Here is an 18,092-nt window from a genome sequence, read left to right on the forward strand (position 1 = left end):
CCCTTTCTTCCCTCCTCCCATTCCAGTCACACACTTCTTGTTATTTTTCCTTCCAGAAAGTAAATGTAAAACTACTTCCAAGGCCTACACCTGTTACATATGGCAAAGTCTCACAGGACAGTTAAATTCAGCTCACTGGAGAAAGTTCTGGGTAACCGTATCTACAAAGTTTTTGTAGCGGTTCAGATATGGTTATAGGGTATGAGGTCTTAACATTTCATTCACTGAGAACACAGAACACGACTCAGACCTCTAAGAGCTCAGACATAACACTAGTCAAAAACTGAAGGCTTTTACATACTGCCTGCATAAAAGTAGCTGATACTAAGTTAAAGATATTTCCCCACAGATAATGCAGGCTACATGCGCAGAAATAAAACACTAAATACTTGCATGACAGCATCCAAGAGAAAACTATTGAGGATCATTCTAAAATATATGTGTATGTTAAAAAGTGCTATTACCACAATTAATTAGGTTCTTTTTGCATATTTATTCGTATATTAGTTGAAAAGCATAGTAGTAGACTTAAGGAAAGGTGGAGAATTTCATTAGTAATACTGAAAATAAACATTGTTTGAAACTAGTTTTTTCTAAAATTAATGAGTATGTGCCTCCCCCACATCCTTTCATATCACTACATGCAAACTTATGACTGACACCTCACACATCACGACACTTACGTGACAGGGGGCTAGATGCAAGCAGAATTTAAGATAAGCAGAGCTAGAAATGCTGTGGGGGGGAAACCACGGGGACACATGCATAAAAAAAATGAATCTGTTAACTTGCTGGAGAGGCTAGGAGGCCAACATTATGCAAGCAATGGAGCTTTAAGCTTTAACTGTTTCTAACCAGCCAAAGAAAAGACAACTCATACATGTCTGCATGAAGCTGTAGATCTGTAAGTGCAACTTCATGGGCACTTTTCTGCAGTAAATGCCACTTGGCAATGGAAACTTCACCTCTCGTTTCAGCTCAATCCCCTGAGCAAGTGCTGTGCGACAGTGTCTCCCAAGAGGTACCCCTTCTCCAAAGCTAAGGGAATCTCCCTTTAAGTTCTACATGCAAAGCAAGAGGTCCAACCAAAGGGATAATCAAGTGCCAAGATTTTGACATACGTGAAGGAAGAAAACCCAACATTTCATTTTTAATGTGCATTTCAAGGAGTAATACAACTCACCTTTACACTAAGAGCCAAAATTACTCAGTAGCAGCAATTTAATTTAATCCCCTTATCTAACTGTGGAAGGAGAGGCAGTATCATGGTACCTGCCTTCCTCATTTAGTGTCTGTTCTTTAATTCTAAACAAAATGTGAATTTGTTCCACTTAAATGAATTACCAATTTAACAAGCAATATGAGGTTACATAAATGTTGCATCATCTTAAGAATGTATCTGTTGTTTAATACTGTTCTACCTGCCATCTAAGTAACACTAGTCATTCCTCCTATATTGCAGATTTAATCCACAAAATGTATTTTCCAATGTTTTGTCCAAACCAAGTTAAAAAACAAGGAAAAACATAGTAGCGTATAATTACGCTGCGTAAGTTGATCCAGCAGTTGCAACAGAGAAAAGAACTTACATAACTTGTGAAACACCTTTTATTAAGGACAAAAAGCAATGGCTCTGAAAAATGTTTCTTTCCTTAAAACCTATTACTTCAGAATAGTTTTCATCTAGAGAATATTCCATCCTAACCAGAGTCAAATCCTGTGCAATCATGGTACAGTACATTACATAGTTTTTCTGGTCATTTGAGATAACAAATAGCAAGATCACATTGACCTGGGCTATAAATTACATCACTTGCAACAAGATTTAAGGCTGATTGGAATTTTTCATCCTTTAGAAAGCATGGAAGATACTGAAAGCTGAAATCAATACAATTAGTATCACGACAGCATATGAAGGCCCCAGCTACAGACAGCATTGCTGTTTTACAAAAATCAGCTCTACCACATTCTGTCTGCTCATACACTAGGGTAAGAAAAAAAAAATCATACAACTTGGTTCAACCCTCCAACTCGGTTAACAGTAGAGAGCTTTAATGGGTTTTGATTCTGACATTGCACATAACAGTGCAATGATGCTAACAGAATAACTTCTGTCAGTGTACGCTGTGTAGGGATTGCCGAGGTAGAGAAAATGCCAGCACAGCTATAGCAGCAGAGACTACTGTCCAACTGAGATCCAAGTGTGAACATAAACACAAAAAGGTTATCTGAATTTGACAGTACAGTCGTTCTTAAACCCAGGTATCAATATGTACAGGTACTAACAACTACTACTCTTCAGTTTGTTTTTTTTTTATTTAGAAAAGGGAATCACTGGCAAACAAGGTGCTAAGTGAAACAGGTAATCTGCTTATGAGAACATACGAGTTAAACAATTTCAGCAACGACATGACAAAAATCTGGAAAGGTTCTCAAATACTACAGAAAAATAATGAAAACAAAGTCATTGGAGCAGATGTGTGTTCCTTCTCCTTTCCAGCTGCCTGAAGCCTGACAGAGCTTAAGCTAGTCATTAATGAATTGCTTTGAATCAGTTTGTTCCATTTTTGAGTTCTGATTGTGGAAGTGAGAAAGCCCTGAGGAAAAAGTTGTGAAATGACCTGTTAGTTCGAACTTGTTTTCCTGTTTCAGTTGGTAAATCTGCGTATCTGCTTACTCACTCCTCTTAAGGCACAGTTTCCTGGTGTTAGAAAATTCCTACCTACCTGTCTTTAAAATAAGTGAGTTCTAATGCGTTGGAACCAGTGCTGCACTATTAAGGAAGCTTCACTCTAATCTCATTGCTTAAAAAAAAATATAAAAACAAAAATCAAGAACAAATTAAAATAATCTCTGAGTATCAACAAGCTTTCTCTAGAAGATCCCTACTGCTTGTCTGGACAATCTAAAATACCTTTAATCACTAAATACAGAAACTGAAGCGGAGCAGTCAGGCAAAACCCATAGAGAGCTTGGGAGGGGGCAGGTGGTGTTGCTAGGCCTTCTCAAGGCAGCACAGAAGTCATAAGCTGCTCCTCAGTTCCACAGGCACCAGATGTTCCCTGAATCCTGAGAGCTTCTTGTGCAAAATGAGTGCTCTTACCCATTTTCACTTTCTCAAGGAAGGTCACTTTCATCTAGAAATCATAATAAAAATCACCCCTTCCGTCATTCTCTGCAACTGAGTAGCAAATACTGGTCTAAAGTAGAGGGCAAAGACTATTTCATTCGTTCAAACTACCAAGGACTTAGCTTAACTAGTAATTAAAAGTAAGTAGTACAAAGGATTCCTTTCTCACTGGATATAATGGGAGTTGTCATTGTTCTCAGATTTTTGGCCACAATGCAAGCAAGCTCCAAGTTTGCAACTGGCATTGCAGGAAAACATCCTACCATTCAAAAGCAAAAAACAAGCTGCCACAGGGGAAGAAAATCAACTAATAAAGAAAAATACAACTTAAGATGACAGCATTTTTACTGGCAGGGAATAAATAGATCGAGATATTCCAATTCCAGCTTTTTCCTCATACAGTTTGGAACACATCTGCGTTCCCAGATTAACTGAAGAAAATCTTCAAGATTAGGTATCACAGACCTACGCAACAATCATATCCCTACCACACACAATTATCTAAGGAATCCTTACACAACCTTCCACAAGTCTTCCAACTATCCCAAATACATCTGCCTCTCCTATAACAGATTTCCATACTACAATACAGCTTTTGCTGTGCTTTCCATTCTTTTTAACATTACAAATATCTCCTTTCCAGGTTCCATTCAAACATTAATATTTTTTCAAATTATTTATAACAAATAAACTTTTAAAAATGTCTTGTATTGAAACTACTTGTAGAAAAAATTCCCACCAAGACAGCGAAGATGGACAGCGTATAACTAATCCCAGAAAACTGTCAAAACTAATGAATTTTTTAACACATGAATTTGTAAGTTAACAGAGCCCTTTTAAAGTTGAAAATGAGACCTTATTCTGCTCTTTAGTTAACATGGACTCTGATGGTCTCTGTGATCTCATCTTACTTAGGCAACAAAAATGAACTCTGCTATAAGCATAAACACCTCTAACTCCTCCCCACATATAACCAGAAGAGGCATTAAAGCCATTTCAACTATTAATTTCCTCCACATAGTAACTACAGTTAAGAAAGCCCTCCACTACAAAAACTTAACTTGCTAATTAAATTACCTGTGCTCCTATGCTAAAGGTATATTTGAGGATTTTCATAAAGACACCAGAAGAGGCTGGCTCAGACATGCATCTCTCATACCATCTAATGCTTAGAATTTTGTTTTCATGCATAACATTTTTTTTTATTTATTTTCCCACCTCTTAAGCAAGGAATAGAGGAGTATGTACTGTTCTGATTCAAAATTAGCTGAACAGTTTCTAACTAGGGATTCTTTTTCAGAAATTATAAAAAGTAAAAGCTATACTCACCCTTTCCTTTGAATTAATAAAGGAACAAATAAAACACTCATTTCTTCTTAAGAAAAAAAAAAAAAGAAATTTGGTTAAGAAGCAAGAAAGACCCTTAAGCCTAATTTGTTGATCTTTTTAACAGGTAACACTTGCAATCATAGTCCTTCAATGAGTTTTGTAGTCTCCCATCTTTGAAAGTTTATAATGTTCAAGTGTTAATGAAATCACAAATTCAAAGGCTCTGCCCTTCCAACCATTAAAACCCAGGAGAGATTAAAAATACTCAGAAAACAACACATTTCTGTGCACCAAAGACTAAGAATGCATAAAGTTTTAAGAACCATGGTGTGTGTATAATCTACCTTTAGCTACTATATCTGTAACATGCCCAGAAGCTACATTGAAGTTTACCAATGTACTCAATTTTTGTACTTCGCTGTTCTTCCCAATACCACTCCACTTTTTCTTTCCTACCAGAGACTGCTTATGACATGTTTTATGATGTTATATAATGGATGTTCTCCATTTTTCTTATCCTTCCACTTTATCTTACACTCTTTCTATACTTTGTTGCATTAAACTGCACCGTTATATTCTCTAGATCAGCATCATTCTTCCTTACGCAGACTTTCAATTCCATACTTTAAACTATTTTTTGCCCTTTTAACATATCCACCTACATCTTCCATACTTGCTCAGCTTTCTTTATCCTTCAAATCTAAAGGCAGCAAAACATGCCATGAAAACAGACACATGACAGTTCTTGGCCTTCATTTTCACCTTGAGAAAAGAGCAGAAGCAGTAGGTTTCTTTACTCTTCCCCTCTTTGGCGGGTAAGGAGGGAAAAGGGAAGCAGCGAAAGATAAAGACATAGACAATGCAGCCAACACTTCTGTTAAAGGAGCAGCTTCCTCTACCATGCCTTACTTCTGTTTCAAAAATGGGAGAGAGCACAGGCACTGTTATATTCCGAACTTAAAGCATATAACCCTTACTAAGCTTTTTCACACCCTCCACAAACCCTCCTCAATTTTGTTATCTCTATTTTGTTCCCGTTTACCTTGTTTTTAAAACCTTTTGAGGCAGGGACCAGCACCATCAAGAGCTTAAATACTACTTTAAGTTAGCAGTAACAGTTAGATGGTATCCAGGAACAAGATTCAGGTAGCTGCTGGAAAGAATAAATATACTATGATTTCCACTGCCGCCTCCCCCCCGCCCCCATTTTGTTTGCATCACTATGTCACCCATTTAATTCCTTGGTTTCCCACTCTTCCTCACATCTACTCTTTTAAGTACCGTTTTTCAGCCTTTTCTCCAGTTCCTTTAACTGAAAATCTCTTCCTTTTATTATAACACTATATACTGAAAAACCTTCCCAGAATACTGTTTCATTTCTCCTCTTCCCCAAAATCAAATGGAGGCCTGATTTTCGGTAGGCATAGGTTCAAACATAATTCATTAAGTACTCAACCTAGATCCCTTAGCATCTTTCCTTCATTCATTATGTCCGCAATGACATAAAACAGCTTCATAAAAAAGACTTACATTTTCTTCTACAGTCCTTGTTACATATACTCTGGCATTCTCTGCTGCTGCACATACATTCAGATCTGAACCTGTCCTAAGTCTCCTAGTGGCAGAACACTAGGCCTTCCTTCAGAGAGAGTAATGAAGCTGGGCCACTGTGCTCATTCCATTCCTCCTCTCCAAAAATAAATATAAACCTGCCAACCTGTGCTTCCGAAATATATATAATTCCATCCCCCATAAGAAAACAAGAGAGCAAACCATTCTGTTTCAGCAACAGTTTTATAAATATTCCTTACAGAAACAGCGACACACTAAGCAAGACCCACCCTAGCCTTCCAAATCTGTCTCTCTTAAAGCACCTGTACAGCCTTTTTTGAGTCTGCACAATGAACTGTATCCATAGAATCACAGAATACCAGGTTGGAAGGGACCTCAAGGATCATCTGGTCCAACCTTTCTCGGCAAAAGCACGGTCTAGACAAGATGGCCCAGCACCCTGTCCAGCCGAATCTTAAAAGCGTCCAATGTTGGGGAATCCACCATTTCCCCGGGAAGATTATTCCAATGGCTGGTTGTTCTCATTGTGAACTATTGTCCTCTTGCGTCCAGTCGGAATCTCCCCAGGAATAACTTGTACCCATTACCCCTCGTCTTCTCCATGTGACTCCTTGTGAAAAGGGAGTCTCCATCTTCTTTGTAGCCACCCTTTAAATACTGGAACATGGTGATCAGGTCTCCCCTAAGCTCCCTTCCCTCAGCCTTTCCTCATATGGCAGGCTTCCCAGTCCCTTGATCATCTTTGTGGCCCTTCTCTGGACCCTCTCCAGCCTGTCCACATCTTTTTTGTATAGCAGGGACCAAAACCAAACACAGTATTCCAGATGTGGCCTGACAAGCGCTGAGTAGAGGGGGATAATGACTTCTTCATCTCTGCTCGTGATGCCCTTGTTGATGCAACCCAGCATCCTGTGGGCTTTCTTTGCCGCAGCAGCACACTGTTTGCTCATATTGAGCTTGTTGTCCACCAGGACCCCCAGGTCCCTTTCCACAGACCTGCTCTCCAGTGCTGCACTCCTGGATTATGTTTTCCCAGGTGCAAGACCTTACATTTGTCTTTGTTGAACTTCATAAGGTTCTTGTTAGCCCACTCTTCCAGCCTACCCAGGTCTTCCTGCAGGGTGGCTCTCCCTTCTGAAGCGTCCACTTCCCCACTCAGTTTGGTATTATCAAGGTACACTTGATCCCATCATCCAGATCACTTATGAAGATATTCAACAGCATTGGGCCCGGTATCGATCCCTGGGGGACCCCACTTGTGACAGGTTGCCAGATGAAAAGGAGCTATTACCACCACCCTCGGGGTGCGGCCTGTCAGCCAGTTCCCCACCCACCACACAGACCACTTGTCTAGACCCTAACGCATCAGTTTCTCTAGGAGGAGGCTGTGGGAAACCACATCAAAAGCCTTGGAGAAATCCAGGTAGACAATGTCCACCGCTCACCCCACATCAACCGAGCAGGTTACTTTATCGTAGAAGGCGATCAGGTTTGTCAAGCACGATTTGCCCTTGGTGAGTCCATGCTGGCTTTTCCCAATCACGTGCTTCATTGGACTTGTGATAGCCCCCAGGAAGAGTCGTTCCATAACTTTCCCAGGGACTGAAGTAAGACTGATGGGCCTGTAATTTCCTGGATCCTCCTTTAAGCACATCTTGTAGATGGGGGTGACATTAGCCTTCTTCCAGCCTTCTGGGACGCCCCCTGATCTCCACAACTTCTCAAAGATTATGGAGAGCGGCCTCACAACGACGTCAGCCAGCTCTCTTAACACCCTCGGGTGGATATTGTCAGGGCCCATCGATTTGTAGGGGTCAAGCTCCTGTAATAGTTACATACCAACTCCTCCTTCACTGACGGTGGGTCTGTGTTTGCATCAATCTGGATTTTTGGTCCCAAGGCCTGGGGCCCAACAGTGCTAGTAAGGACAGAGGTGAAGAAAATGTTGAGAACCTCTGCCTTTTCAGTGTTGGTGGTGACTAATTCACCTCCTGTTTAACAGCGGGCCAGTATTTTCCTTCTGTTTCTGCTTGTTGTTTACGTACCTGAAGAACCCTTTCTTGTAGTTTTTGACATCTCTGGCCAATTTCAATTCGAGCTGAGCTTTTGCTTTTCTAACTGCATCTCTGCACACCGTGGCAATGCCCTTGTAGTTCTCAACGGGTATTTGTTAGTTTTTCCATCTCTGGTACGCTTCTCTTTTGGTTTTGAGCAGACTCAGAAGCTCACAGTTAAGCCAAGGGGGTCTCTTGCTCTGCCTACTTCCCTTACCTTTAAAGGGGATGAACTGTTTTTGTGCTTCCAGGAGAGTGTTCTTGAAAAACTCCCAGCACTCATTAGCTCCTTTATTCTCCATGGAAGCTTTCCACAGAACCCCTCCCATCTGAGCTCTGAGCAAGCTAAGTTTGCTCTTCTAAAATCTAAAACCTTTGTCTTAGTACTAATCTTCAGTATTGGTTATTCAAAACTAATGAGTTTTCCATTTCTACTAGATTATTTTTGATCTGAATCAGTTCTCCAGCCTGATTCATGAAAGAGGCCCAAAAACGGTTTCACTAGCACATATGACAAGCAACAGAGTACTTAAAATTCTGTTACCTAGAGGAAAAAGACATAAAACTAAAGCCTTAACTTCAATTCATTATTCTACTCTAGATCCTTGAGCAAGTAAGTTTTCAAATCACAAGATAATGAAAGCAGTACTTAAATAAAAAGTTAAAATGGCAACTGCAATGGAAGTAATGTAATACTACCAAAAAAAAGAGACCTATCGGCTCTATTTTAAAAGCCGTTGCACTGGATCTTTTGACTAATGCTTAAAATGATATCCTGAAATGGTTCAGAATTTTAAAATTCTCAAAATGCAAGCAGAAATTTAATGAAAAGCACATTCACAATTCAATCTGCTTTAGACTTTAATAACCAATCTAGATTAAGAAGTGAATCATAATCCTCAAAACGCCACTGTGAGAAAAGGAAATGACTTAAAGCCATTTTAACAAACAATTAATTTAACAACTTACCACAAAGGAAATTCATATGTAGACATATAGTGTTCTGGTTGTAATTCATAACACACTTTTAGTCACTCCCTTTACAAAACTATAAATGAGCTCTTAATTCTACATCTTAATTAAACAAGCTTCTTCCGTGAACACTACGTAGCAAATGCAAGAACCGTAAAGGAAGCTATTTTGTCAAAACAGCTCTGATGGTAATCCATGCGTCCTCTCATACTCTAAAGTGAAAGTATCTGAGAAAGAATATTCTTCAACTCCCAAACACACTTAAGGGGCTTTTTGTTCATTAACACAGTATTTTATTTACATAAGGAATACTCCCCTCTCATTCTTTAGATACAAAGAATAGCATTCAGAATCAAGAATACCTGATCCACTGCAAAATGTTGACAAACAGAGGCTCATTTTAAAAATGTACCATTCAACAAACTTTATTAGGTCCACAAGCAAACTATCAAATGGCCCATACAACTTTTGACAGTATCAACAGAACTAGTCTTGAAAACAAGCTTTGAACAGACTAGTCTTGAAACAGGCCAGTCTTGAAAACAGCCTTTCCACAGGAGGAATTACAACTCCTACTGCTATTTCTTTAACATGCCTATCTGTAAATGAGAAACGTAATGAAATATTTAATTATTTTCTCTCGCTTTACAGAACTTTCCTGGTCCAACAAACTCAGATTAGACTATATCAAACACAGTTCCTCTCTTTCCTCAGAACAAAAATGTTCTGTAAGGTACCAAGATTATCCTCTCAGGTACACCTATACAAATCCTGGCAGCCTTCTGTAGGGCTCCATACAGGACCACTTAGTTCAATTTTGTCTGTTTTTAACTGCAAAGAAGTATTTTGCTAGTGAACAAGATTAACATCATTAACATTTGTAACAAAAGACAGTCAACTGGTCTCTATAATGACACCTGAAGTTTAATGAGCATCGCTTCAATTTTTAATTGTGAAGATACATTCTTCAAACATTACACTTCAAACACCATAGCTGCAGAACCTCACCAAGAAGGGAGGTTAAAACAAAAAGTAACTTACATGAGTTGTACATGTAAAATACAAGATAGGTATGAAACTAAAGGACTGGAAGTTGTATACATACACCTATACGCATTCAGAGTAAGCATGATAATGGCTCAGCTTCTGGAATTATTTGAATCAATACTAAAACCTGCCACCTAGCTCAGATACGTATTCACCTCAGCCTCACAGCCCATCTGCTTAATTCATTTCTGCAGAAGCCAATCTAAGCCCTTCACAGCAGTAACTAGTTCTTACACAACTATTTTAGTATTCTCAAACTACAAATACACACATTTTCTTTCCTTTCAGTCTGTCGAAAATACTGCAAAATCCCTCCCATTACCCAGAAATCGCATCAGTTGAAGACCAAGAACAACAATATTTGTTCATTAACTAGAGATCAACCTGTAGTTTAACTCATTAATCTGTAAGGCTGGAAACCAAAGCTTAATTTCTCCACAGAACGTAAGTTTGCCTAATTCTCAGTGGGATAAAGAACAACAGTGGGCTATGGCATATAATTCTGGTACTGGAAAGTCTTGTAACAAATGTTAATCAGTATAAAATCACTTTATAGCCATAAACATTTTCCATGACTCTCCTTAATTTTGTATCATCTTACTAATGTAATGAAAACAAATGGTTCTACATGCACGGAGTTATCCAAGTATGAAACATCTACTCTTTTCTAAAATGGTATAACAAACATATGGTATAGCTTTTAGATGATGCTTTCAACACTTACTTCAGATGGTATCAACATTTGCAGATAGTCTTACCTCTATAATTATCAAGTCCACTCAACCCACTACAGTGAACAAACAGCTATAACGGCTGGCAAGAGGCAGAGCGCCATGCTTTTCACGAGCAGAAAGCACACCTGAATACTATGTATAGACAAAAGCTTTAGACTATTTCTTCTTCACATACGGTACCTGACATTACCTGTATAGAAATTTGAAAGCTAGAGTCCACAAGTATCGTGATGCACAAATGGATCAATGGAAGGATTTCAGTGCTTAAATTATTGGAATGGAATAGAAGGAAAACAATTGTGTCCCATCCTTGCCACAGGTTTTCTTCACACTTTTAAAAATTAAATAATTTATCAGAACCTCTATTCCTCAGCTGCTAAAATACAATAATACTTCTCTCTCTTCTTCATCCCAAATTGCTACCCACCTTTGTCTGATTATTAAGTCAGTAGGGCTTGAATTACCTTAAGTCTATGCATATGTATCACTTAAAAGAAATGAACCACTTCAGCCTCCACACTCAGTAGACCAGTACTTAGAAGCTACAATATGTAACATTTATTCCATAAGAAACATGAAAAGCTACTATAACAAAGAAAAATCTTGTATTCCCTATTAGTAGTCTCCTGATAGCGAACATAAAGCTTACTGAAATGCAAATACCGATATGCTAGCTGTCCTGTAATCCTAACTACACTTTTACAAAAGCATGATGTTTGTAGAGATGAGCTCCATCCTTGCCTTTTCATTAACATATTAAAATGACAACTGTAACGTTTGTAACTTCATTGATCTCCTTGCCTTTGGGAGGTGGTAACAACACTGCACTTTAAACTTAAACATCCAAAACAGTCAAGAACGTATGTTTTAAGCAATAAAACCCCCACTATTTTAAAGAAATATGCCTTGAACACTAGTTTTGAAAGTATCAAAACATGCCAAGTATCTCATACTTAAACAAAAAGTACAAATATTGCAAACCTATAACTAAGTCTTTAAGTAGCAGGATACATAACTATCACATAGACTGTAACTGAAATTTCAAAGTATAAACATGGTATAACCATGGACTATAGAATGTGTCATCCATTACACCTTAATTGGATCCTAAAAAACCCTACCCTATTAACATAAAGCCCAAATTGCATACAGAAAAATACTGATCTGTAACAATCTATACGTCAGTCCCAATTATCTAATAAACACACTCAACTTTTTTACTTCAAATCTTTCCACTTCCAGACACCTTCAAAAAATGCTAGAAAACCAGTTCCACCCATAACACAGTTTACAAAATTTTAACCAACTTCAACTTCTTCCACGTTAACAGACAGTATGCTAGATAATAAACAAATAATAAGAAATGCAGACTGTATTTTAAAAAACATAAAGGAACAGCTCAGATATAAATTTACAGAAATTGGAGAAGCTGCCCACCTCCTGGAATGCTTTACAAATGTTTCATGGTACCAATTCCCGGTTTCTCCATTCCCAGCACTGCCATTATATAAGGCAAACACTGTAATCCTTTTTACAGCAGTATTTCTTTGTTTTGATGAAAATAAATTAAGCCAAAATGTTTCCAAAGTTATTGAAAAAAAAACCCAAACTTTACTACACCTAGACTAATCTGCTAAAATGTTTCCCTGCATAATTATTTTTCAAGCAGTCTGTTATCATTAAAACTGAGGATATTTAATTATAGATTAGTAGAAAATTAACATTAATGTCAACACTAAAGGGACAAAGTCAATATATACTAATTCACGCTGTCCGGAACTATTTTTAAACAAGCAACACCTACAATTATAAGAAAGATGAAAGAATATTGTCACTGTGCACTTATTTTGTATGCTTAATAAAAGCACAGATAATCACTCTGTTATTTTTGTCAACACATGTGGCCTTTACACAAAGGAAATACCATCTTTAAAATCAGCTGGAAAACAAAAGGGCTGCAAAACCACAAGAGGTAACACGGAAACCAAAATCTGGCATATTGCATGGAACTACTTCATCTCTCTTTAAATCGACTTCAGCATCAATACTTTTAAATGGAAACATGCTTCAGATTTTGCCTACAGGATATGACAAACTGATTAAACTCAGTGAATAGGAATTAACAAGCATCTTATACTCAATACATTAGACCAGCTACACCAACCTAAATCTGTATAGAAGCCAAATAATTATAGCTTATGAAACAAAGGTTTGTCACTGAAAGAAAGTCAACTTTGGCTAAACACTGGAAGTACCATAAAAAAAAAAAAAGGAAGAAAGAAAGAGAAAGGAAATGCTTTGCAATTCACTTCCAATACAATGGATGTCCTCCCTCTCCCCTCCCCTCCCCCCCCCCGTAATCTTTAAGCTTCACCTCCTGCATCTTCCTGGGAGAGAGACATCAAGATAACAGCAGGGGTTTTGGTTTTGTTTTGGGGTTTTTTTGCTCCTTCTCATTAATGTTCTTGTCAACTACGGAAGCATAACAGTGAGTGCTGCCTCCTATACAAGACTGGCTACATTGGATTTTCAGCATTTCAACCAGTTTGAAAGGTGACCTCTCTTTCAATTTCCCTCTCCTCTTCCCCCAAAACCACACTAGCTGTGAACTATGATTTTCAAGCTCCTTTTCTGCAAAATAAATACAAAATTTTTGGCAACAGAAAATTCTATTCCTCTGTCACACATACTAACAGCGTGTAAGCCATTACAGGGAAGTTTGATTTCTTCTGGCTTATCACATATCCAATACATGGAGCAACAATACAATATTCCTGACCTTTAGTCTATATCTTCAATAATTCATAAAATTGTATAGATCGGATGTCTTATCTGCTCTTTTGACTTGCTACACCCAGCAGCAGGACTCAGTTTAGTTCACAATACTACAGTCATACAACCTACAAAGCAAAACTACCAAAAAAGGGGGATTGCAGTCCAGACCTGGAGCATGAATAAAACCCACCACTATGTTAAAGCTGCAGACACGAAGCTTCCTCCATCCCTGAAAGAGATCCTGGATTTCTTCTTATTAAACTCTGTCAGGGTGTGGCTTCATTAAACCAGAGTTCCCACTGCAAAGACTTCATGACTTCTCCTGGTTGGCCTGCAAGTGGCTTGAGCCAACACACCGCCTCCTGCGGAGTGAACCCCAGTAAAAACGAGAGCAGTACCTCCTCGTATTGAGGCACCGACTTTAAGCCCACAACAGAATCCTGCTGCTGCACAAGTACCTGTGTGGATAACGGAGCAGTTCCCTCAACACTTGCAACCCAGGACCTCACCTCCCCCCCAAGTCTCCTCAGACATGTACACTGCTCCTACCACCACAGGTAACCAGGGAATACTGCCAGGCCCTCACAGAAGGGACGCTGCTAAAGCCTGCCTTTTTAAAAGGTTCAATAGCGGGTGTACTGTTCTCCCATTAACGAGAGTACCGATAAATTTTTGCCTTTGTGAAGGATTCCTCTGGAAACATGACTCAATGGTTTTCCTTACCTGCTATACTTGCACATAAATCTCACATTACTTTATAACGCACTGGCTTGTAGATTCTTAAATCAGTCAGTTAGGATTTCATAATTATGGAGTCTAGGGTCTTTGTTAGCTGTTGTTGCTCCATGCACAAAAGGAAAGATTTTGTTACTGTGGCTGTAAAACCTATTAATTAAACACACATATATATGGCCACACTTTCTACAATAAAAATAACTGTTACATGGAATTAAAGTGATTTTCTAGATTAATTACTCTAAACCTTCCCGTACAGTGTAGACTGTATGAAGCTTCACACACACAGAAAAGGAATTGTTTAAGCAACACACATCTTAAAAATAACAATTTCTTAGTTATCAATAACAGTAATTGAAACGTGCATACTCCCTGAAAGTAAAAAGCACAAACAAAACCAAATCTGGTTCAAGCCAAGAAATTCCTCTCAAACATCTCTGCAGTGAACAGTAACATTTTAATGTTTCTACTTCCTTAACAATTCTACTTTTCTCGGAGACAAGTTTTATGAAGAACATGCTTCGTGAGTTAGCGTGCAATTCATAAACATCCAAAACACTGTCAGAAAACTGAGGTGAAATAGCAAAATATTTGCTTGTGGGATTTTTTTTAGTATTCGCTGAATGGATTCATACATCCATACAGTAGGAGAACATACAATGATATTTCTAGAAATATACTTCAAAACTATCAGAATGCCCCACAACTCCAGTCATCTCAAACAGACTGTCTATATATACTAAAACTTTAATCGATCGGTATAAAAAAAATGCATTATATGCAAGAAAGGACGCAAAACAACTAATATGCTGAATTGCTGCCTGCATTACTTAATTTTACAGTATGCAAAATAAAACTTAACCTAGTGATGTTATGCGACAGACGATCTAATTACATATGATGCTTTTATTTTCTATCTGGCATCCTTAAGATCTATCCCATATATGATCCTCTCTAGTATTTCCGATAGCCTCAACAGCATTCAGAGAGCAGACATTAATTCTGGTCCACTAACAGTTAATGTACATTATTTAACTGGTCTGACATGCCACTCCCCTACCTTTTTGATTTATCGGAAGAAGTACTTTTATAAATAACTCTGAAAATCAAAAGGAAACTACGAGATTTTTTAAACTATAAGCACAAAGAAAAGTGTACTTGCTTTTCCTTCCATCCCTCCCCCCTCCCCCCAAGTCCTGACATTGAGCTTTTCCAATCATGCCAGAAATAAACATCCAAACACAAGCAAGGGCCTAGGCTACTGAATTCAGCACGCTGTAGAGTTAGGTCTTCAGATCAACCAAGACCAGCAACGGAAAAAAATTCTTCACGTGAAAATACCAGCATACAGCACGGGCTCAACAATAGGATGAACAAAGTGTCAAATGCAGCGCTACTGACAGGAACAAGTCAGAAAGCAGGAACCAGAAGAACACAGTGCCTTGCTTCAACCGTGTGGTATTTTAAACACAGTTCGACTTACTCTGTTACCCAAACGTTTGCTTCGCGTTTAGTCTTTAAACACAACTGGCAGACGCTCAGCCTGCACAGCCTTTGTCAATAGCTTACGGATGGGCAGCAGAATGTGCTACAGGTTGATAAGGACGACACCGGCGCTGCAAACGCCCTGCCTGCAGCAGGAAAGCACCCAGAAAGAACTTGCAATGCGCAGGAGAGTTTCCCTCAACGTTCACCGGGGGCTTCACGCTCCAGGCGACGTGCATATTCGTTCCCGGTATTTGCTTCGTGTTTACCTCCCCCCCCTTCTCTTTCTCCTCCCTGTCCGGCCATCTTGGGCCGACAGGAGCAGCCATTACTTAACTAAATGACAGGGCCAACAACTTTTCACAGAAGCAAACATCTCTCTCAAAGACCGGGCAGGCTCCAGCAACCTGCGGACGGTCCCGCTCCCTGTCAAGCCGCCCGGCGGCGGGGACGGCGGGGGGCCCGGCCGGCGGGACACGGCGCTCGGCGAGAACCTGGCACACCGGAGGCAGCCGGGCCCGGAGAGTAAACAAGTCACTCGGCGACTGGCTCCGGCAGCCGCTCGGCGCCGCGCCCGCCCCGCGCCGGCCCGGCCGGGACCCCCCGCTCCCTCCGGCTCCGACTCAGCTTCCCCCCCCGCCGCGCCCCGAGGCACAACCGCCGCCGGGCAGGGCGCGCGCAGCCGCCGGCCCCCGCCGCGCGGGGCGAAAATCACGAGGGAGGGTCCGGGGAGAGGCCAACGTCAGCAGCGCCTCGCGCGCGCCCTCCCTCCCTCCCTCCCCCCCCCCGCCACCGCCGCCACCGCCACCACCACCACCACCTCCTCCTCCTCCTCCCTCCCGCCCCCGCGCCCCCTCCCCCGCCGCGCCGCTTGGCGTTTGCTCCCGGCCCCAGGCTCCGGCCCCGGCGCGTAGGCACCTTCCCGTAGCGGGGCTGGACGGACACCCGCAAAGTGTCCGGAGCGGAGCCCGCAAGGCCGCGCTCCCTTCGTCCCACACCCGGCCCCGCTCGACTCCCTCCCGCGCGGGGGGCCGCGCTGACTACGCGTGGGGGGGAGGTGTGGGGGGGAAGGGGCCAAGGCGGCAGCGACGCGTGGGGAGACCGCGGCGGGGGGCGAGGCGGAGCGCCCTGCCGCCTGCGGGGACGTGCGCCCGCGGATGTGGCGGTGCCCCACACGCGCGCGCACACACACAGACACACACACACACACACACACTCGCACCCAGATGCACACTCGCACGCACACACTCACCGTGTGGACCCGGGGGACCGGAGGGAGGGGGCGGCTGGGCCGGGCCGGCTCCCTCCCCTCCCCCCCTTCCCCCCCCAGCCCCGCTCCACATCCACCCTCGCGCTTACCTTTAACAGCAAGGCCTTCGTTCTGGCGCCATCTTCATGAAGCCTCAGAAATCCGAAGAGTCGGCTGCAGAAGGGGAGCGGGCGGGAGGGAGGGGAGAGAGGCACAAGCGTTAGCGAGAGTCAGCCCCCCGCACGGGCAGGCAGGCAGGCTCGCTCCCGGCGGGCAAGGGCAGAGCGCGGCGGGGGCCGGGAGCCCGCACACGGGCACACACGCACTCCCGAGCGGGGAGCCGCGGGCAGGGGAGGGGGGGGACACGGAGAGAGCGCGGGCCGAGCCGGGACACGAAGGCGGCCGGGGCGGAGTGGGGAGCGGGTACCTGTCGAGGCCGGATAGGGCTTCTCTCTCCTCGGCTGTCAAGCTGGCGAAGTCCTCCTCGCTCTGGCCGCTCGCTTTCCCCGCCGCCATTTTCTTTTCCTCATCACCGAAAGGAGCAGCAGAGGCGGCGGCAGCGGCGAGCGACACTCCGCACGATTTCATGGAAACGCAGCGTAATTAACTCACGATCGCAACCCCCCCCCCTGCGCGCCCCCAACACCCCCCAGCGCCGGGCGGGGCGGGGTGCCCGACACACACACACACCACAACTTTTATTACAACAACAACAGCCGGTAGGGAGGGGGAGGGAGGGAGGGAGGGAGGGAGGGGAGAGGGAGGGAGGCGGGGGGAAGCCCCGCTGCTCGGAGGAGGAGGGAGGGGGGAGGGAGGGAGCCCCAGCGCTGGAGACTCGGGGGAGGGGGGGGGAGGAGGAGGAGGAGGAGGCGGCGGCTGCTGCGGCGGCGGCGGAGCGGTGTTTACATCGCCGCGACGCCGCTCGCCCCGGCGGCGAGGGGTGCGCGGAGCCGGGGTGACGGGGGCCCCGCCCGCCCTGCCGCGCGGGGTGTGTTTGCCGCCTGTACAAA

General features: G+C 42.4%; 1 protein-coding gene across 10 annotated transcripts in view; it reads right to left on the reverse strand.

The window, feature by feature from the left end:
- Positions 1-17,698, reverse strand: part of KDM6A (lysine demethylase 6A) — a 158,238-nt gene extending 140,540 nt beyond the window's left edge. For all 10 annotated transcript variants that reach the window (XR_012996741.1, XM_076355062.1, XM_076355044.1 and 7 more), the window contains exons 1-2: positions 17,510-17,698; positions 17,193-17,256 (exon numbers count right to left, since the gene is read on the reverse strand). Coding sequence is in view for 9 of the 10 variants with exons in the window: in XM_076355062.1 (XP_076211177.1) it covers positions 17,193-17,256; positions 17,510-17,670 (225 nt within the window). In the remaining variant the exon portion in view is untranslated. The remainder of the gene's footprint in view (positions 1-17,192; positions 17,257-17,509) is intronic.
- Positions 17,699-18,092: the final 394 nt, after the last annotated feature.

This window comes from Aptenodytes patagonicus, chromosome 1, assembly GCF_965638725.1.
Source record: "Aptenodytes patagonicus chromosome 1, bAptPat1.pri.cur, whole genome shotgun sequence".
Taxonomy (NCBI): domain Eukaryota; kingdom Metazoa; phylum Chordata; class Aves; order Sphenisciformes; family Spheniscidae; genus Aptenodytes; species Aptenodytes patagonicus.